Below are 22645 nucleotides of genomic sequence, written 5' to 3'. Positions count from 1 at the left end.
ACAAAGACTGACAACTTAGACTGTAATCAGCAGCTTGATGAGCTTATAGCTCTATCTTCTGCTCCATGGGGAATTCACTGGTAAATTATTCACTCCTCTAGCAGCACCTAGGGAAGGTGCAAGGAAGAGGCTCAAGAGCTGCAGCTGAAGCAGCCTGGAGGTGCAGAGATCTGCAGGAATCCTCCTGGGCAGGAACAACCTGCCCCACAGGATGGGCAAAAATGGCTTTTGGTCTCTGTGGACAGAAACACAAGATGTAAGAAACGTTGAAGGTCACAGATCTGCCTGAGTTAGTATTTAAGGAGCCTGGCGAGTATTTGAGTGGCAAAGTGAGTGCCCAGCAGAGGGCTTAAGCAGGCCATGGAAGGAAGAGGATTCCTAAAAACCACACACGGTGGATGTAGCAAGGAGAAGGCTCTCAACGTGCAACATGAGGTGGTCAAGATATAATAAAATATTTAATAATTTCTCTAAATGAATGCACCCTGACATGATCCGGTGGAATTGCATCACTGCAAATAAGTGATACCGCAAATCAGTTTTTTAACTTCAATCCTTTTAAACTGTGAATGTATTGAATGACATATGGTAGACAAAATGCATTAGGTCCAGAAATCCTTCCTCAAAGAACTGTCTGCAGAAAATACAGTTTGAAAATATAGCAAGACCAATCAATTTTAGGATCAGGCCACCTCTGCCAGGGCCTGACTGCTCACTCCGACAGCATTACCAGCATAAAAAGGACAGGAGACTGTCGTTGAGGAAAAGTGAACCTATAACCATTTGCTTTTATTTCAGTAACTTTGTGTTACTAGGAACTTCAGTTTTCCATCAGTGAAGTGCTTAGGACAATAAATAAGCATAAAGAAATAGTAGTCAGTAAAATAGCCTGTACTTTGCTTTTAATGCTGTGGCTCTCATATCATGACTTGGGCTTTTGATGAGGCAGTAAACTTTTACGTAATTTCCTAGTATTTTAGTAAAGCTTAATGCTCCCTGGTCTATGGAAATGTTTCCTTTTTGTTTTGAATCGTGAGGAATTTGACTGGCTGGAAGGAGCTTAACACTCACCCATAATGAGGCAGGACTTTTGCCACTGCTGCCACTGCCTGACTCCGCTTTTTCCATAGTATCTATGACTGTTGACATTTGAAGGTTTTTCCGCATGGGCGAGTTGGATGCGATGTTAAGCTGCTGAAAAAGCTTTATGGAGAGCTCGGGAGCTGGAGCTTGGGCTGTAAGTGGGAGGTAGGAGGAAGCAAGAGCTCGGTAGTGACAACGTGGTGGCACAAAGTCCCCCGCAGCCCCACGGAGGCAGTAAGGTTTCTTGCTATGGCTCCTCTCGTCTCACAGTGAAAATGCCAGTAAATAAAATTTAAGCATATGAAGCTTGCGCTTCGCGGCGTAATTAATTTGTGCCACCCTGGTGTTAAGTGCACAGTCTCTTCTTCTGGTGGTGAACCTGGAGCCAAAAATGAACTGTTTCCTTTATATCTATATCTATATATCGTGATCCCTACCACCCACATCCGTCTTTTTAAAACAACATCCTCTACGCATTTTTACATCTGCTATTTCCAACTGCATTTCTTGGTACCGCTTTACACACCACAGCCAAGACGCAGCCTCCCAGTTTCCGAGCGGTGCCGCCCCACAGGGCCCGCGGAGCGCTGGTTTGGCGCGGCGGCCGCGGAGGAGGCGCGGCCCGGCCCTCGGCCCGCCCCGCACGGCCGCCGCCATGGCGGGCGGAGCGCGCCGCCTGTACCGCCGCATCCTGCAGCTGCACCGGGCGCTGCCGCCCGCCCTGCGCCACCTGGGCGACCGCTACGTCAAGGAGGAGTTCCGGAGGCACAAGGCGGCCGGGCCTGCCGAGGCCCAGCGCTTCCTGCGGGAGTGGGAGGCAAGTGCCCGCCGCCCTGCGGGGCGAGGACGGGGCCGGGAGCGGCGGGGCCCGGCGGGGCGCAGGGCAGGCCCCGGCAAGGTCAGGGACGCCGGGCGGTCGCAGCTGTTCAGAGGTTGGACTCGGTGATCTCAGAGGTCTTTTCCAGCCCAGTCGATTCTGTCTCCTCGGGCATGCTCCCCTGAAAGGCGAGCTCCTTACAGAGGTGCAGAATGCCTTGTAGCTCCATGTCTCTGGGCACGTTGTCTTTTATGGTTCTCATTGCCTTGCCTCAAATATTTGTGATCATAGTTATGGACACACAGGTATATGTAACAGAGTGATAACAGTTAGATAATTAGGTATATATAAATGCACAATTATCCGTATGATCTGTTACAATTTATTATATAAGTCTATATACATATTTATAGCTACATACATAACTAATTGTATAATTATAATTAGCTAAGTACATAGCTTCCCTATGAACTTGCATTTCAGTTTTGAGTGACATTTTTTCAGTGTTTCCTAAGGAAACAAGTCTTACGTGAACATTGCTTCTCTGCCTAACACCCCTTCCCCTGAACTTAGTGCATGGTTTTACCAAGGAGAGAAAAGCAGATCACTCCCGAGTGATGTGGTTGTAACAAGTTTCGCAAGCAGCAGAGGACGGAGACCCATAAGGTGCTTTCCCCACATGCCTGGACCCCAGCAGATATTAGCATATTAGTAGGTCCCCCAAAAAGTCCACATGGCCGGCAAATGTGTAGACACTTCACAGACAGGCTGCAGTTAAAGTATGAACACAGCTGCAAGAGAGAAAAGTACAGACAAGCTTCCCATTAATTTTCATGCTCCTTGAACTACTGGTGTGGTAGTATTTTTGAATCTCAAAACTATTTTCCTTTCTGTGGAAGGAAATTCTGTTCTGCTTTGCAGTGGAAGGTGGTTAGCATAGGTAGCATCCATTGCCTCCCAGTTTACCAGTAGAAGGGTAATAGGGGAGAACTGACTCATCTCTTCTACCTGCAGTAGATGAAATCTTGTGGGTTAAAATAACTTGGGCTGGGGCATCAGGAATAAGCAGGGAGAAGACTGCCTGGTATTCTCTACAGAGGAAAGGATTAAGTATATTTTAATTGCCTCTTGCCAACTGATAGATCCTCAGATCAGAGAAATTTTTATCTACCTCTCAGATGCCTGATGCTATTGTAATTCTCAGTTGCCATTTACCTGATATTGCTGAAATGTTTCTGCATCACTGCTTTCAATTTTAACATGTGCTAAAAAGACAAGTTACAGGTTACTATTTTCAGTGCTAAAATCTTTCTTAAAATAGTTTTAGAAAAGGAAGTAAATGTTTACATTGAAATGTTTACATTGAAATATCTTTAGGCATCTGTAAAGTGAAGTAAACAAATAGTGAAAATATTTCTCAGTTTTGAAATGTTTTAAAAGTAGATTATAGGGAAAATTGTGACAAAAATTGGACTATAAGTAACTGAAGTTGGATTTTGAAACCTGACATTTAGTGCTATTAGCTATGATATGTTCAAGGAAAGGAAACTAATTTAATAACTGTTTTGAGTGTGTGAGTATAAAGAACTTTGCAAATATGTCTGTCTTCTAACAAGGTGCTGGGAGATATTATCAGATAGTTAACATGTCTCTTCTCATCTTTGATTTTTGTTTTGTTCTGGAATCTTTTTCTCACCCAAATAATAATCTATTTCAAGTGTGGAATTTAAATCAGACTTTCAGTTTTTTGGCCTGTGAGACTAGCTTTGCATCTTGTGTTATGCTGTGGTTCTCAGCCCCATGAAGATTTGAACTAGGTAATTGAGGAAAGTGGACTGTGGACAAGCATGGATTAGGTAACTCTGGGCTCTAATTACATGCTAATTCATGTTGGTGTCAGTCGTCTGACCTGGTTTTGGCTAAGATAGAGGTAATTTTCTTCATAGCAGCTTGTTCAGTGCTGTGTTTTGGATTTAGTATGAGAATAATGTTGGTAATGCACTGTTTTAGCTGTTCCTAAGTGTGCTTGCTCTAAATCAAGTATTTTTCAGATGCCCATGCTCTGCCAGTGAGGAGATGCACAGGAAGCTGGGAGGGAAAATAGCTAGGACAGCTGATCCAAAGTGGCCAAATGGATATTCCATACCATACAACCTATAGTATGTTCAGTATATATACTGGGGGAAGTTGGCCATGAGGGGTTGATCACTGCTCAGGCATGGGCAGGGCATCGGTCAGCAGGTGGTGAGCAGCTGTATTGTGCACCACTTTTTTCTCTTGTGCTTTATTCTTTGCACCCTTCCTGGGCAGCAGGACACTCTTTTGACCAGAAACAGGCTGGAAGCTCCAGGGCAGTTTCTGCAGGACACACCAGCATAGCTGTGAAGGGCCTGGTTCTTGCCTAAGAGTCGCACAGGTAGCCCTGAGTGAAGCTGTGATAATGCTAATTTTATTAAACAAAACAAAAACCAACCAAACCAAACAAAAAAATCCACCCAAACAAATCACGACAACATTAATACAAACTGCTTGTTTAAATTTCCTGTTAAGTTTAAGTTTCCTTTTTTTTTGGAAAAATGCATAGTTACAGCTCTGATAACGGTGTTTTGGTGTGTTGCATTTCCAACATTTTTCTTCGCAATTTGCTTGTTCATTAGGCTAAGTATATACCTTGCTGTATGCACTTTAGTGTTGTCAATATTCAGCTTCCATCTGGAAATGTTCTTTCCTCATGCCTTCTGTTGCATGCAGGGCAGGGCATCTGGTACAGAGTGGCATGATGTCTCATGTTGCAGAAAATTAGTATTCTTAATTTTATGTTAAAATAATATGTCTTGATGTATATTCATCAGAGGGTAAAGATTATGGATATGATGATTGCAGTGATGTTTCTTGACTGTGAATGAGGATTTCAATATGCAGTGTAATCTTAATAAGTCATCCCAAATGCTTTTTGAATGAAAATTTCCAAGGATGTCTTATTTTAACATGAAACTACTTGACTATTGCTAAAACTCTTCAGGTTCTTTTTGGGTAGTCAGACCTTCTGGGTGTGCTTGAATATACTAGTTCATAGTCTGTGGTGTGCTTTCTTGTCCTCCAGTTTGATTCATATTAGCTAAATGGTTAGGAAACAGGCTTGGCATTTCAATCACATTATGTTTGCCTCAATTGATCCCCCTGCCTCCCTTACTATTTAAGTTATGCTGTTTCAAGGGAACTGGGCATATTAATTTGAGGTAGTAGCCAGGTGGAAGTCAGCCTCTTGTCCTAGGCAGCTGGTGACAGGGTGAGAGAATAAAGCCTCAGGTTGTGCCACGTGGAGGTTCAGGGTGGACATCAGAAGGAATTTCTTCACAAAAATGGTCGTTAAGAGCAGAGTGCCTGGGGATGTGGTAGAATCACTATCCCTGGAAGTGTTCAGGAAATGACTGCATGTGGCACTTAGCGCCATGTTTTAGTTGACAAGTTGTGTTCGATCGAAGGTTGGACTCGATGACCTTAGAAGTCTTTTCCAGTCTGAATGATTCTGTGATTGTGTCTCACAAACTGAACAAATTTCCTTTATTTCTTGTGAAACATAATGGAAAACCTGTAGGGAGGTTTCTAAGATCAGCTTTAAAAATAAAGGGGGCAAAAAAGAGGTAAAAAGCTCTGAAATTATATTTGCTGTAGTATGTGAATGGTTCATGTTGTTTTCCTGTAAAGGAGATGAGAAGGGATCTGCTTGTTTAGAATGCACAGAAATTGAGGGATTTAGTGTTAGAGCCAACCATGTAGATGGCTAATGTAGTTTTGTAGGAAACCTAAGCTGACCTATTTGCATTTATAAAATAGGGAAACTATCCACTGAATATTCTTGGAAGAGTTCTTAAGTGGGTACGACCGAATCCATATGTATTTATATAAAAGTAGAAGAATGTAAATATTGTGGTTTTCCTATCGTTGGTATTGGATTGCTAGTTTGTGTCTGGAAACTGCTGGAAAATATTAAAGGGGGATACAAAGCTTTGTTGTTCAGGAATTATGCTTGTTCAGATAGATTCAAATTAAGTGTATAAATTATTAATATATGTTCCTATCTATTTTCTAAATATTTAATATTTTAATTAAAATAATTGGTACTCATTTACAGGAGACTGCTGATATAATTAGATTGATACTGATTATTACCTTGGAATGCTATTGAATTAATGTTGACAAGTATGATAAGTCAATTAGTTCAACAGTCTTCTAAATCATATGGTAGTTGATGAGAATGCTTACATAACATAGGTAATATTAAGATAGTATTGATTATTTTATTTCAGGTTGCAATAGGTACAATATTCAGCGGAATAATTTCAGTAAGAATTTGTTTCACATTTAAGCATTAATTTTGAAAATTACTCTTTTGTACTTGGCTTTTTTAAAAAGCCTGACTCTGTAGATGAGAAGGCCTGGACTGTCTCTAAGATGAGCAGAATCATTCTGCAGAATTACACAATGTTTTCTCAATCTAATAGATCGAATAAATTGCCTTGGAAATTCTTTGGCCACTCTTGACCCTGAAAGCCTTTTTACAAGCTTTCAAATGAACTGTCTGGGGAACCTGGTCATGTAGCCTCTCAAGAATGACTAAATTTTTTTAATCAGTATATTTGGTGCAATACAAATAATTGTCATTCATCAAATTTATTTTCAGTTGTCTGTGTCACTTGCAGTATTTACTTTGCTGGGATGATTGTGGGATGCTGTCATATTTCAGAGAATATAGTTGTTCTGATACGTCTTTCTACTCATGAGTGGATACACTTACAGAACTTTTTCATTATTAATTTTCTGGGCGAGTATGATCTTCCCTCTTGATTTATTTTTAAGCTACTGGCACTCAAAAATATGTTGAAATGTTGAATGGAGAATTTGAAGAGCAAATAGTCAAAGAGGGTGGAAGAGGAAATTGTGGCCAGTAGTGGAGTCAGACTGAAATGGGAATGGGATGTGTGGGTTGCTCTTTGTGCTGTCTTTCAGCAAATAATGTAGGTTGTATAAGTATAAAACTGCTGCTGGCGTTCTGAATTCTGCTCTCAGTTTCAGTGAAGTACATTACATAAGAGATGTTTTCTTTTCCTGACAAAGAAATACTTTTTTTTGGAAGTAAAATATGTCTTTAGGTTTTTTGCCATTTTATTACTTTTATTAAAGTTGTGAAATAGGATTTTAGAGTAGTATTTCATTTTAACATTACCGGATACATTGGAATTTGCTTTTAGTGATTTTAATGGCTATCTGGATAAAAACCTTCTTATTAAGAGTAAATTCCTACTGAGTCCTATGTTTTTATCCCCCATTTAGGGTGTTCACTAGTTATTAGTTTGTAAGAACTAAATTGGAGTCAATTTCCTCTATTTTCTTTTATATTTCTCAAAAGGCAGGAAGGAATTTTGCACTTTTCTGAGAGGCAGGGAGTTGTGGCTGATAAACTGAAGAGTGTGTGGGATTTGGATATGAATGGCCGCAGGAAATCAGGCTGCTGCTGTGACCTAGCATTCCTGGTGGCCTGCTTGGTTGCAAGATTTGAAGTCTATCTCTGATGAAATTTTGCCTGGGTGCACCCAGGATTTGGTGGGTGTCCTGAATTAGTTTTTATATGCAATTGCAAAGGTTGACCATGTGGATCTCTGTTGTGAAGTATCATGCAAATAACATCTTTTTCAAATTATGCCATCTCTTCCATCCTTTCAGTGCTCTTTCAGATTCGGGTTTAGAAGCAGGTGTCTGCTTCTCTTCCACGGAGAATCCAGGCAGTCTGGGAGCTTTCTGAAGTGGTGAGACTTGGGCTAGCCTGGTGGATACCCACTTGCTTGTGCATGATGCACATCTGTTGCGGGAAGGGATATCTGTTACTTCTCACCTGGAAAGCAGCATCATTCTCTTTCAGGTTCATCTGCCCACTGCTGAGGCCAGTGACTTCTAGCTGGGCTGTTTTGTTTTTTTTTCCCCTGTGTACATACTGGTTTTAGACCTTTGCTGTATTTTCCAAATCTAAAATTTTATAAATTGTGGCATCAGTATTCTCAGTGCTTCTGTCATGTTACCATACCAATTATCTATATGCTGTCATATCTGTGATTGCATGTAGCTAGTCAGATGGCTGTTTTGATAATTGATTATCTGCTAGTTGAAGTTTTTATTTACAAGTGTTTTGACACAGCAGGAAATAATATCCAAGCCATAGGGGTCACATCCAGCAGTAATGTCAGTCACTTGCGTGTGCCAGTCACCTCACAACAAGGAACATTGCAAGTGTAAATACATGATGTGCAAATAGGTTTATAAATTTCAGATGGTTTTGTAGCATGCCTTTGATATTTAAAATGTGACATGAATTGAATCCCTGAACTGAAATTCTGTGGCAGAGTGTAGCAATTTTATTAGTTGTAACTTAGATTGAGAAGTTCAAATTGCTGTAGAAGTGGGGTGCATCTCTACTGAGTGTAACAGTTTATTCTTGCATTGGGTAGCACTGGCAGGGCATATTTCTGTTAATGCTCTCAGGGTTGAAGATACTGTAGAAGTTTTGTGAATGTCTGCCCCACGGACACCTTCCTAATGAGTACAGGCTGGTGACAGCCAGTGTGAGAATAGATTGCTAAATAAAAAACAGCCAGACACAGTAGAAGCAGAACCAGTAGTGGAGCATTTACAGAATTGTCAGTGTAAAAGGTAATTCAGGTTTCCATCTAGTGGTGTTATAAAATTCTGTCCAAGCCATTTGAGGCAGCATGTGCATAACCATGCTAGCTAACATACCGTTGTACTTGTGTATGTGTGTGAAACTTAGGGAATCAAAAGCCTTTATTATATATAAATTATAAATGTAATAACACATAATTCTCAGGACCTCCAGATTTTTTTAAATTAGAGCTGCAATGATCAGCAGTTTGTTACTTTGTGCATTCAGATATCCAAATACTCTTTGAACGTAAGTTTATCTTACTTGCTGTGAATTAGGCTGATTCCTCTTTTTCAGTATTCCTTGACAGCCATTTCAAAAAGTTTAACATGACACAGGTTACTGAAAGCACATGGGTGTCCGAAAAAGCTTTTCTTCAAGTTGTATGTATGCAAGTATGAGTGTTGTTAGATTTCTTGCTTTCTCTTACATTTAAGCAAAAAAAAAAAAAAAAAAAAAAAGAAAAAAAAAAAAAAAAGAAAAAAAAGAAAAAAAAAAAAAGAAAAAAAAAAAAGGGGAGCAGATGGGTATTCTGATTGTTTTGCCTCCAGAGTTACAGCCCTATTTTTAGTATTTAAAGTATTTTGCAGTAGAATTTAGAAAACCTTACCGGGTTAGGTTTTCAGATGAAGGTATTGAGGTCTGAACTCTGTTGCATTTTAAGACAATGTAGTGGGTCAAACAAACAAACAGAGTATGAATTGCAGTTGCAAAGCTACAAGGATTTCTGTTTGTTTGTGTTTTATTGATGCCTTCCTTCTAGCATTTGTTTGGTACTTGTGTGAATATTGTCAGCATGGTGTTTTGTAAGCATGGTAGGTTTTACTGCGTTGTCAGTGCATTTCTACTATCAACACTATAAACACTGCCAACTTTCTACAAGTGCTGTCAAGTACCATATTTTGTAATTACTGCAATAATATTATGAGTGCTGTAATTGCATGTACTGTATAGATGTGCCTTTCTGTCCTGTGTAGACACAAAATTGATATTTTCTGCAAGTTTAAATGGCATCTGGAGCACATCAGAATAATTGTTTGGAAACTGTTTTGGTTTTTTTTCTTCTTCTTCTTTCAGCATAATGTGAGGTTGTACAAATAGAGTTATGCATCTTGAAGGGTTTTAAAGCCCCAGATTTTTATATATAGAGCTATACTTAGGACATAAGGATGTATACCCATTGAAGAATGAAAGATTTTTTATACAGTTCACTGATATTAAAGTAATTTAATTGCGTATTGTTTTTTGCAAGAAACTGAACCTGAGATTTTGATCTCATAATCTTGTATTTAGTCGTGTCTTTATCACCATTCATGTTGCTTTAGCTGTCTTTTGTAATGCTGAGAGCTTTGGCTCTTTTGAGGCTGAAGCTGACTGTACTTACAACCGTACATAGTCTTAGTGATATCCTGCTTTTTGTGCAGCTCACTCCTGGGAATCCATCAAGCAGAAAATTTCTGCTCAAATATTTTTTGTTTCTGACTCAAATCTGCTGATTTCAAACTGTATTTTTGAAGGATATAATTTGGAAAATATATTTAATCATAGTATCTGATAAAATGTTTGAACTTACAGCTTTTAAAGGTAATTTCCAGAAGTAATGTATAGTAATGAGGCATTTCTAGTGAACAAGTTAGAATTCATACTAGAAGCAGAGTTACTGAGTGTTGGATTTCAGGCTTATTGATGTGTGAGGGGGTTGAGTCCTGTTAATATGCTGGTTTTTATTGTTTCAGGGACATTAGTGAGAGGCAGAACAGTCTAAGATGAAAGAGAGCATGATGCACTTTTTTCTCACTGCAGTAACTAGGTAAATCTGTAAAATACCTTCTAAATGGACCTTGCACCCATATTTCAAGACTGGCTAACAACAGACACGCTGTAGATGCACCTTCCTTTTCGTTGTGGGAATCACTGAATGGCGTAAACTTGATAAACTAGTTTTATGCAACTTTATAGTATTTTTTTCTTCCTGCTGAGCTATTCCATAATTTAGAGGAAATGAACATTAGGTCACTGCAACATTCTTTTTTTATTCTTTTTTTTTTTTTTTTTTTTCTTCCTGAACCAGAAGAAATGTGGTGAAAGGATTTGAGTTTTAAGTCCCCATCACCATTGCTTCTTTGGAGATGTCATGGCTGAAGGTATTGGGTGGTGTTGGAAGTATTGATATTTGCATGGAATAAGTCAGAGCAACTGGTTTATTTTTTTGTGGGCCATCAAATACCATTTACTCATAATCAGTTTCTTGCTTCTTATGATTGCATAGTGAAAGCATGTGGTGTTTCTAATAGAATTTGGATTATAATAGGCAGTCTGTATTGAGGTAAGAACTCACATTAGCAATCCTTGAAACGTCGTCACCTTCTGGCTGACATCTGTAACGCCCTTTTGTGTACTCTCATGGCTGATTCTTGACCTGATGAAGGAAAAGTATTATTCATAAGTTTGCAATTTTTAAAGTGTACACATGATGGCAGCAAATACTTAGCTAGAGAAGCCTTGTTCCTATGCTAGAAAAAAGTAGGATGCTGAATTTAGTAATATAAGCTAGAGTTCCTACAGATTCAATTATTGTTAAATTATTTATTGAAATATATGTTGAGAATTGTTAACTTAATGCTGCAGATTTTGAGAAGGCTTTTCAACTAGAAAACTTAATTGTGGTTTCCACTTGGTTTAGTCATAATGTTGTCGTAATGTGCTTTCTGGTTTGGATTTGCATTGGTAAAGTGTTTGGACAATGCTCTTTGGTACAGGGTGTGACTCTTGTGGATGGTCCTGTGCAGGGCCAGGAGTTGGACTGATCCTTGTGGGTCCCTTCCAACTTGGCACATTCCGTGATTATAAAATTCAGGTCAGCCGTGCTAGTCCCCGGGAGAGTATGCCCAGAGCAGATGGAGCCTCAGTATGTAGATACAAAACTCTTTTAAAAAATTTTATTTATTTTAGTTTTTTCATAATGGATCTGTTGAGTTTTAAAGCAATTGTATTTTTGGAAGTGTATAGTAATACTCCAAATGGAAATTTTTTTTCACCAAATGAAAAGTTTTATTGTTAGTAAGATGCTGTTACAAAATATGTTGGTATTGCATAGTACTGTTTTCTTTAAAAAGAAAGTTTTCTTCAAAAATGAAAATATAGTATAAAATATTATTTATTCCTGCTTTTATTCCTGGACACCAGTAAAACATTTAAACTGGATCTTTCTCTTTTTTCCTGTCCCTTTCAAAATGAATATGGCATGTTTCAGTGATTCACCATGATACTTTAAGCCAACAAATTACAGTTTGCCACAGTTCCAGGAATAAAACCTTGTGGAAGGTGTAGGTCAGCTTTTGGCTCTGGTACAAGCAGGCTTCTCTAAAATTAAGGATATTTTGGTTCATGTTCAATTATTTGTTCTGTCTATGTACTTTATTTGCAGTGGTTTAAACTTGATTTTATGCTTAGAATTAATTTTAAGGTGTTCAGCAAATCATGACATTCAGTTGTTTTCTGGGCCTTTTAAATCCAGTTTATTGTTCACAGTGAAGTACCCTGGTGAGCTATTTAACATCCATTACAGTGAGTCATTGTAAGAATTTATTTAAGAGATCCATGATGTGAAGGGTTTTAATTAAATGGCAAACATTTCTTTTGTTCTTCAGTTCAGCTGCTGATTGAGAAGTGAAAAGAAATCTCATTGGTAGTGCTAGCAATGTTGTTCTGGTTCATGGGCAATTCAGTACCGCCAGCATAACTGAAAGGAGTTACACTGTTGAGAAAAACATCATCATCCTATCAATCAAGAAGGAAGTGAGAGTTGCTTTGTGAATAATGTGAACTCTGATTTGTCTTTTAAAAATTTTTTATTATTTGTTTTACTGGTGAATCTGATTTTTGTGGAGTGCTTGTCTGCCAGCAGGTGCCACTCCTCAGCAGCAGACTAGTTTCCCAGGCTTAACCAGATAGAGGAAAATAGTTGTGGTAGACCCTTGCTTTTAGAAACATTGATGGCAGTTTGCCTAGGATTGTCTTTGTTTTCCTCAATAATAACAACTTATGGTATAAACAATTAAATATTTATATTTTACAATGGAACTGTTTGAAGGTTTATTTTCTGTTGATGCATTAAACCCCAGGGCTGCAAAAATGGTATTATGTGGGCTAAGATGCCTTTGTTCTTCAAAGTTTTGTGTAGAGCAGTATTTTAGTTGAATAGAGGATGACCCAGAAATCATTTAGGACTCAGGGAGCTTCATTACGGAAGGTGGAAAGGTGTCTGTGTTGGATGGAATTGCTGAAAAGATGTAATGAGAAAGACTTAGAAGCTGAAGTCTCAATGGCTTGCAGGAGGCCAAGTCCTTGTAAAACCTTTACACATATGGAAAAACAGATGGCCCAGTTTTAAGTGTAAGAAGGAACTAAGAAGCTGTGCAGTGAAAATAGGCAAGGAAATCCTGGTAAGAATACTCTGTTGGTCATTTCTAAATTTTGAAAAGACATTGTCCTATGATTATGTGTCCTGGGACATGAATAATGATATACTGCTATCTCTAAACTTTAACAGCCATCTTTTTAACAGCTGGTGTGTTGGATATGGGCAAGGCCTGTCTTGGCCTCTGTAGACATCTTCAGTAGAAGACTATTTTGATAATTGGTAAATATGGTTAGACCACCAGACCTTGGACTGAGATGATGGATGTCACCTTTCCAGCCTTGACCCCTTCCATCTGTCTGCCAGTAATGGAAATACTCCTGATATAGCTAACAAGGTTTTGATTTTTCACACAGAGCCACCTGTGTGTGTTGTTGTTTTGTTCTAAAGGGTTTAGTTTTATATTCCTGGTGAGAGAAGATCTGTTTTATATATATATGTGTGTGTGTGTGTGTGTATATGTAGATATATAAAAAACTATAATTACACTTATTATGCCTCCTCAACTTCAAAAATAATGCAGACTACTTTCTTGTGGCTAGTGGGAAACGTGTGAAGATCTGGGGATGCCATTTGAGCCCTGGAGAATTAACTGTGAAAAAAGCCATCAGTGCCAATTTTATTGCATTCCCACATGTTTCCTGGGAAAGTTCTCCTTTAACTTCTAGTTTGTATTATATAGCTTGGGTTTCATCAGCTCTTCCTTGGAAATAGTATAGCTGCATTTTGTTTTATTCCTATCTCTTTCAGGAAAAAGTGTTTCTGACTTCGTTTGACATTACAGCAAACTTGCCTCTCCTAAGGATGTTTTTTGTAGCATTGATCAGTTATCAGTTATCCAGTGTTAAGAACCTTAAGTGTTTCACAAACTTAATTTTCTAGATGTTAACTATTTCCAACCTATTGGAATTGGGTTTTTTTCTGTATTCATGTATCTACAGCTGTGCAGTATACATGCATGGTGTATTTCAGGGGTTTGCCACCATCTGCTTCATTGAGTGTTTAATGGCTTTGACTTGAAGCAAAGCATATTGAAATCATAGGGTGATTTCAGTGGGTTCTTCTGAAATTGCAAGTGGGCTGCACAGTGTCCTTAGTGGACAGCAGCTGTGGGTGAAGTTGCTTTCAGATCTTTTACTGAAGTATGAAGGTAAAGCCATTCATGTATCAGAGTATTTGGTTAAGAGAAAGAAGTTGGAATTTTGCAGTTGGGGAACTTAAAACATTTCCTGTTTGCATGCAAGAAAACCTTTTTATTAATTCTGCTTGACAACATTCCAGATGTTGTACTCTGCTATGCAGAGTCTTCAGAGACTTCACAGTGATGGGGTTTTGGAAAAAATTATCCCAATACAAAAACTACGCACTACAGAGGAGATACTAAGACAAAAGCAAGCAGTGTATGAAATAAGCTCTTGGCTTGGGAATACACCTCTTGCAGGGCGGGCTGGGGACTGTTCAGCCACAGCAGTGTTGAGCTAAAGGTGGGTGTGTACTGCTGAATCGATGTACCTGGGCTGCTTTGCAGCTGGCAGTGGAACAGTCCATTTCCATGCTGTTAAGCTCTTGTGCTCCAAAGCGGGGTGGCCACATCCAAACTGCCTGCTGGGAGCAGTCCCTGATCTGTGCCAGCTCACTGGCAGAACTTGGGAGTTGTTTTGCAGAAAGATGCTTATCCTTGATCAATACCTGTGCCAGGGACTGTGGCACCAAGCTCCCAGGTTCCAGTACCTTCTCAAAGCATTCCCTGGCAGTGCTATAAGTTTTTACTGCAGACAGAACTCTGACTCCTTTGCTGTCAAGTGCAAGTGCTGCTTTTGTTCTGAATTCTTTCTGTCACCCATTAGCAGATTATCAACAACTGTTAGATTTATCTACCTTTCTCCAAATCAGGAGTTGTCATATCTGAAATCTGTGTGGAGATTGAACTGTCTAAGAAACAAGCTCTGAACTCTCCAGAGCTGTTCTGCTGCTGGTCTGGTGAAATAAGAGTAGATTCTAGGCCATAATGAAATTGCACGTCAAAACTGGGTGGTGTGTCTGCACAGTAGCATTTGTGAATGTTCAGCTGTAGGCAGGTGGAAAATACATTCCTGGAAGGAAAAGAAAGTGAAAAAACCCACCCTTGCTGTCTTTCTAACCAGGAGGGATTGTCAGACGTGTCTTGTTATTCTGCATCCTAGATCTGTAAAATATTATTTGAATACTAACATTTATTTAAAATTTCAATTCTGAATCAATTCTGAATCAAATAGCGTTCACTGCTATTTCAGAGGCCTCTGGAGAGCATAGGCCAGCTGCTGTTCATAGTTGTGCTTTGTGTTGATAAGACAAGTAAGCACACACTTTCATCATTCCATTTTACTGATCTGCTTCTGAAATGTCGTGGGCCAAGTTTACACTCTCTTGGGCTACAGAGATGAGACTGAGTTTGGGAAGTTTGTTTTGTATGGTGCCTTTTGGAGGGTGTTGTGTGGGTGAAGGAAGAGCTGCATGAAGAAGCCCTGTTAACTTGTTTGGGTGACAGTGGCTACAGAGGAACTCCCAAGTTCCCTGGAAAAACTAGAGCTATCATCTTACACAATACCTCAAGGGCAAGCAGGCAGAAAATAAACCTTTGGGTAATGCAGGGTATTAGAGCATTTCTAATTATCCTTTGCTGTCGTTGAACCTAATTTGGTGAACTGCTAAGATGCACTGCTTGTAAATTTTGATCAGATTTTTTTTGAGTGCTGTTGCATAGTGTGTATTGTGTTTCAAGTGGGAAAGGAGGTTAGCTTCTGTGTGTGTTAGTAAAAGCTTGTATACTTAAAGTTTGAATAAATCTGCTGATTATTGAATAATGCCACTGTTCTATTACCGATCTCTTAAGTATGTGAACTTGTCTGTCTTCGCGAACTTTGTAGTTGATGTAGTTATTTGAAACAATTGCCTTGGGGGAGGAAGAGAACTGTTTGATATAGTATGGTATCTTCAGTACTGAAACATTTGAAAAAAATCTAAAATCTGGTAGTCCTCAAAACATAATGTCAGATCTTACCAATGTTTCTTTACCAATAAACATAATGTCAGATCTTACCAATAACCTGAGATTTGTATTTTAAATATTTTTAACTTGAGGCTAGTCATTAAAATATAACTTGGACTAATCTTGGGGTTTTAATGAATAGTGATCACTGACACACATTGGTATCCTTTGTGGCACATTTAATCGCTTGGTTTCAATCCAAGAGCAGTACGTCCCCAAAAACTGGAAGTCGTACTGTGTTGGGTTTTGCCTAATAATGAGTTAAGTTTATATATAAATGTAACTGTGTAGGTGTGATGTTGGCAGTGTGTTTATGTTTCAGCAGTATGTTTATGCCGAGACAAAGTCAGCCATATAAAGTGCGTATGTCGTTGAAATGAGGATTAATGTGCTAGACAGTGTGGAATATAACTGTGACGGAACAACTTTCATGGTAATTAGCAAGAGCTTGGAAACCTGTATTATACTGATGTGAATGCTGTCTGCATTATTAATTTTTATTGTATTGTTTTTGATGGATTGTTTGTGCACTTATTTGCACAAACACACACTTTTAGTGCACAGTAACAAGTATAAGAATAAATGAAGTGTATGAGTTTGTGCATCTTCTTCTTTTGACAATCAGTGCCATGGTATCCAAAAGACTTAGTTCCAGTCTTTCATGGCATTAGATTGATATCTAACAGTTTCACTTGAATTTATTTAGTAGTCTAGCAGAAAGCATGCAGCAGTGTGCAGTGGATTTAGTTGCAGTGTGAATGAGCACTTTGTTTTATTTGGCTTTGTCCTTTTTTTCTTCACCTTCAGATGTTCAATTCTGTTGTGTGAGATGAGGTTCTGATGATCCCTTGTACTATTGAACATGTCCCATTTGTTGATTAAAGCTTTTGGTACAGTGATGCATCTGTCACTGAGTACTTACCAAGTTACTTGCCAAAGATTTCCTTTTTCCTGGGTAATGGGACTTCTTTGTTTTCATTTGTGATTAGATAGCTTGTAGGAGCATTGTTGAGGGAAGATAGATTCCAAAAAACATTGCAAATAATAATTTTGACAGCAGTTGGAGCAGAACTTTCCCAGGTAAATTCTCTACCTACCTGATGAAATATAGCATTACCAAGCTGAGTTCTGTAAAGGAAGATGTTTTGCAAAGCTGTTATTTTTAAATTCACTGCTGTAATGGATATAGCAAAGAGTTCAGTGAAGATGAGGAGATCTGCTTTATTTTTCTCCTAAATATAGACGAATACAAATGATCCCATCACTTTTCCCCAATGCTGTATGGTCTTATTTTCAGTGTTTTCATCTTTTGAGAAATTAAAAATTTGTGTTAAAATGTTATGCTTTGACACAGAGAAGTTACATTTTGTTCCAGTTTTCTAGGCAGCAGTCAATAGTCAAGGCTAGTCCTGCACTATAGCAGCAGGTGGACTTCAGGCTGGATTTACTGTAGTGCATGTGCCTGTGGGTTGGAGGTCCATGGGCAGCTTTCAACGTCTAGCCTGTAGGGACATTTCACAAGCACATTTCACAAGCAGCCCCCAAGTGGGTTTTAGAAGAAGTGTTTATTCTGGTCTACCCTTGTCTTCTATGATAGAAATGATGCACGTGCTGGAATGGCAGAGGAACTCTTGCAGTCTGATGCCTTCCTGTGCATAGCCAGTGCTCAGAGCTGTGACCTGCAGCAAATGTGTGCTGTACTCACCTGCTGCATCTCATACAGGTGAGGGGGAGGGCTTTCCCCTACATTACTAAACAGATGTAGTGGGACTGGTCTAGGCTCCCCTCTCAACTGGTGCCTTCACAAGTTACTTTTTTTCAAAGGTACATGAAACATTCTGCAGGACAGCAAATCATGCTAATATCCCCCCCTTTAAGACTGAAATAAACCCCTGCTCACAAAGACCCCAACAATTGCCATTCAGTGTGATCCATGAGGTTCTGCTGTGCTTGTGGGCAGATGTACACAAGATTTTCTTTTTCGTATTTGTATTTGGCTAGCAAGCAAAATCGTTAAGACATATAAACAACGCAAAAATAATTCAAGTTTTTATTGCTCAAATAGCATTGCATTGCTTGAAATAAGTCCAGAGTAATTTTAAAGCCATGCAAATATAAGATGAGATAATTCCTCAGTGTTGACAAGTCTTGAAACACAAGTGAAACCTCTTGAATAGCTTTAGTATTCTCTGACTGGTAGAAATCTTATTTATTGCATATCATCAGTGGACGGCAGGCAGAGATTTTTCTAAACTTATTATATAGTCGATTTGAAAACTCTTCCTGATCATATACAGTAGAAAAAGAACTTGGTTCTTTAGTCAGTATAAACAAACAGTGCAGTGGTTTGACACTGATGCTAATGATAGGAGTATCATGGTATTAGGGTGGAGAGAGCAGCTGAACAGATGGGGGTGCACCATACCAAAATGTTTAAATGGTACCACTTAGAGCAGAGGCAGTTTATCATGGGACTTCTGGACATAGAACTAGCATGTGACACTTCCCATTTGCGCTGTCTTCGCCACAGGCAGGCTGCTTCTGCTCCAAATGTTAATGCTGTCTTTACCTCTAAGTGAAGACCATGGCACTTGGCTGTGGAAGCACTTGTGAGGCTGGCAGCCAGAGCACAGAGCTGAGCTTGCCTGACCAAGCTTAATGTGGTGCATCCCCATTTCTGAAAGGTTGCCCTCATATTTTCCCGGTTCTGGTGTTTTTGCATGCTTTCCCTTTAAAGTATTGAGGTAAATTAATTTCTGTTCCAGTTCAACACATATCTGTTTGCTTGGGACTGGACAGCCTGTTTTTGTGCAGAGGAAAAAATAGAGGTTCTAGGTGGGTGAAAATTTTTAGGAATACGTAGGCAGTCTGGATTTTTGCTGTGAAATCTTAGAGCTTTGTTAACTGAGTGTTCACTTAAAAATGAAGTACATACAGGTCTAAGCTATTTGACATACTTAATTTCCATCCCTTTATTTTTCCCCTATCCTATTTGCCCTGTCATTTGCTAATTGAAAGCAAGCCCCCTTTTAATAGCTGGAAAACCTCTGGCAATAGCAGGAAAAAGAAAGAAAAAAAATAGAACAAGATACAGGTGAGTTAATTTTAAAGTATTTGTTGTATAGAGATTACAGGAGAACATGCAGAGGCTTGAGTTTGATATGTATTTGATCTCCCCAAGAACAGTACAGAATATTTGATGGGTTTTTTTCAGAAGTACGTTCCGATTAGCTGTGTCTACAGTACTTTTTTGAATTTTGAAACTTGTTTAGCAGATGACTGAATTTTCCTTTTTCATTATCTGCTTAATCCCTCCAGTCTTCTGTGACAGTGCAGCATTCACTTGCTGTATTGTGACAGACACTATAAAAATCCTCTTAAATGTCAGAGCTGTTGGATAAACAGATAGTGACTTGCAGATGATTACAGAAGTTTTTTGGTTTTTCGGATTTGAGGGTTCTGATGCAGTAGCATAAAGATTCACGCTCCCTTTTAGCAGCTCTTGACCACACTGATGACACATTTGTTTTCTTTGGTTAACTTCTGTGGCTAGTTCTGAAGTAGTTCAGAAATTATATAAAAATCTGCAAGTTAAAAAACCCTTGCTAAGTAAGATACATAGATTTGTAGGCTTTAGAGTTTTTTACCTTAAGAAACTGCCTAAAGAATAAGCACAGTTTTAGAATTATGTTTAGAATGGGAACTTTTGGTTTCTCTGAGCATCTTTGTCTGCAGTTATGCCAGAGGACTTTCTGGCTACATGTGTTATATCACAACGTTTTAGGAAACTAGAACAGAGTAAGGAACTTTATGTTGTAATTTTTAGAGCAGTAAAACTAAAGATGAAGGAAATGCCGTGATTTATTCTGTTGCTTGGAGGATATGGAAGGCTTTTTAAACAATGTATGCTATTAATTTCATTTGAAAGTGTCATGGTTTGACCCTGGCCCAATGCCAGGCACCCACAAGAGCTGCTTGCTCACCCTCCCCTGCCACAGCTGGGCAGAGGAGGGAAAAGGGAAAAAAAATTAACAAAGGCTTCATGAGTGAGGTAAGGACCGAGAGAAACACTTCAAGGGCAAAAGAGGCAAAGTGAATTTATTATTAACAGAATCAGAGGAGGATAATGAGAAGTAAAATAAGCCCTTAGAACACCTTCCCCCCTCAGCCCCTCCCTCCCTCCCACCGACAGCGCAGGGAGACAGGGCGTGGGGGTTTGGCCAGTCCATCACTGAGATCTCCTGCTGCTGCTCCAGGAGAGGAGTGTTCTCCTGTGAGGCCGTGGGGTCCCTCCCACAGGAGACAGTTCTCCCTGAACTTTCCCGGCGTGGGTCCCCTCTCAGGAGCAGCAGCCCCACCGCCCCTGCTGCAGCGTGAGCCCCTCCCACGGGCACACAGCCCTCCCAAACTGCTGCGCCATGGGTCTCTCTTCTGCGGGGTGCAGTGCTCCAAGGACAGGCTGCTCCAGCCTGGAAGCAGGGCCCTCTCTCCACCAGATCTCCCAGTGGATCACAGCCTCCTCCAGGCATCCACCCACTCCAGCATGGGCACCTCCCCCACAGGCTGTGGGTGGATCTCTGCAGTCCCCATGGACCCATGGGCTGCAGGGGGACAACCTGCTTCACCATGGTCTGCACCACGGCCTGCAGAGGAATCTCGGCTCCAGCACCTGGAGCACCTCCTGCCCCTCCTTCTGCACTGACCTGGGTGTCACCATGTTGTTGTCCCTCACATGTTCTCACCTCCTTCTCTTCTCTGACTAGAATCCAAAATCTTGTGACTTTGTTTTGATTTTCTTCTTAAATATGTCACCACAGAGGCATTACCAACCTCTCTCATTGGCCAGCAGCATGTCCATCTTTAGAACCATCAGCCACTGGCTCTGCCAAACATGGTGGGAAGCTTCCTGCAGCTTCCTCACAGGAGCCGTTTTTGTGGCGACCCTGCTACCTAAAACCAGGCTGTGCCAAACCAATACACAGAGGGAGGTGTATGTGTATACAAAGCGTATGTGTGGTCTAAAACTTGAACATCATTTAACATATTTTGCTGCAGCAGCAAGAACTTAAAAAATTTGCACTAGGTCTAGCACAGAGAATAATAAGTTAACCTTTTTTGCCTTTTATTAAGTACTGTGAAGTAAATGTTAATTGCAGTAACAAGCTTTTTTTCCACAGAGTGAGTTTACCAATATAGACCAGCATATTGTTAGTTGTCTTAAGGAAAATGTCAGTTATATCAATTTGCATTTCTTTTCAAAGAGATGTCTCATTGCTGCTATTTAAAAGTAAGAAGAACTGAATTGCAGCCAAATTACTGTGGCCAAATACACTGATTTATTTTTATAGAGTAGGACCTTCATAAGTTCCAGACTAAATGTCATACTTAGATAAGTAACATCCTTATAAGAATTCACCTGTGTTTCCCAGTGGCAGTATTTTTAAAATTTTTAAAATCATGAGTCTGCCTGTGAGTAGGCTTTCTTTTATTGATGGTCAGTCCCCTAGGTAGTGCTCTGTAAAGAGCACACCTCAAAATGTTTTTGTCTTCTTGAAGAAGCAGTTTGTTCCGGTTTGGCCAAATTTAGAAATATATCCTCTGAGAGAAGGCACAACCATCCCTCCCCCACCAGATTCGGGAAAAAATAAATTTTCCTCGAAGGAAAGTGAAGGAGATAAAACTATTTATTTACCATACACACAGGAAAAGGAAAATAATGCTAAATAATAAAATCTTTTGCTGTGGAGGAAAAACCTGGGAAAGTGTTCGAGTCCTCCCTTTGGTCTCCTCGGAGCTGGGGCTTGGGCCAGGGCCAGGCCCTCTGTGCCTGGTGGAAAGTCCTCCCGATGTGCTCTGAGGTTGAAAGCAGTCCAGTAGAAAAGGGAGAAAATCCGGAATTCCAGGGAAGGAAAAACAAAGTCCAACTCTCAGTCTCTCTCCGGAGAACAAGAAACTGAAACAACTGGCCAAAAGCTGACTGGAAAGCAGCAAGCTGGGTGCTTCCTCGCTTCCCTGCCCCAGCTGGGGAAAAAAACCTGCTGTCTCTGTGTGACCTTGAACAAGCTGCAAACTGCTTTGAAAAAGTTTTGCTCAGTTTTTTCCTTCCCCCTCTCAGGCTCAGTTTAGAGGCATAGAAAGACACAAAAATTAATTTCTGGGCATAGGCAGCGATATGGGATACACATCATAAGGTCACCCCAAGACACAGTTAGATAAACTTCCATGACTCCTTGTTTGTCTGTTTTAAATGCCTCCACAAGCACTGACGTAGGGCTTGTCTCTCTCCCCTGTTGCTGGAGGGACCATGGTAATACTGGCCAAAAAAATCAGCCTCTGATTCAGTGTTTTCTGATGCCAAATTTGCTTTGCTAAATTAGTATCCTATTTATTGTATTGGAATTGGTAACGTTGACTGTGTTCATTTAGAACTGGAGAAGTTTCTGTCTGTTTGTCCTAAGGGGTGAATCTGACTTCTACACTAATGACCTTTTTGTATGTTTATTAAATATAGTCCATAATGTTTGCTTAATTCATTCAAGCACGTATTTCTTCTACAGCTCCACTGAAGTAAAAAATTCAGTG

At 39.8% G+C, this 22645-nt stretch overlaps 1 protein-coding gene across 1 annotated transcript in view; it reads left to right on the top strand.

Annotated features, from left to right (window-relative positions):
- Positions 1-1712: 1712 nt before the first annotated feature.
- Positions 1713-22645, top strand: part of SDHAF3 (succinate dehydrogenase complex assembly factor 3) — a 32555-nt gene continuing 11622 nt past the window's right edge. Inside the window, exon 1 of the mRNA XM_048305072.1 lies at positions 1713-1900. Within this exon, the coding sequence (XP_048161029.1) occupies positions 1739-1900 (162 nt within the window). The 5' untranslated portion in view covers positions 1713-1738. The remainder of the gene's footprint in view (positions 1901-22645) is intronic.

This window comes from Corvus hawaiiensis, chromosome 1 (genome assembly GCF_020740725.1).
Source record: "Corvus hawaiiensis isolate bCorHaw1 chromosome 1, bCorHaw1.pri.cur, whole genome shotgun sequence".
In the NCBI taxonomy this organism is placed as follows: Eukaryota; Metazoa; Chordata; class Aves; order Passeriformes; family Corvidae; genus Corvus; species Corvus hawaiiensis.
Note: the sequence above shows the minus strand (reverse complement) of the source record. Positions and strands in the feature narration are given on the sequence as shown.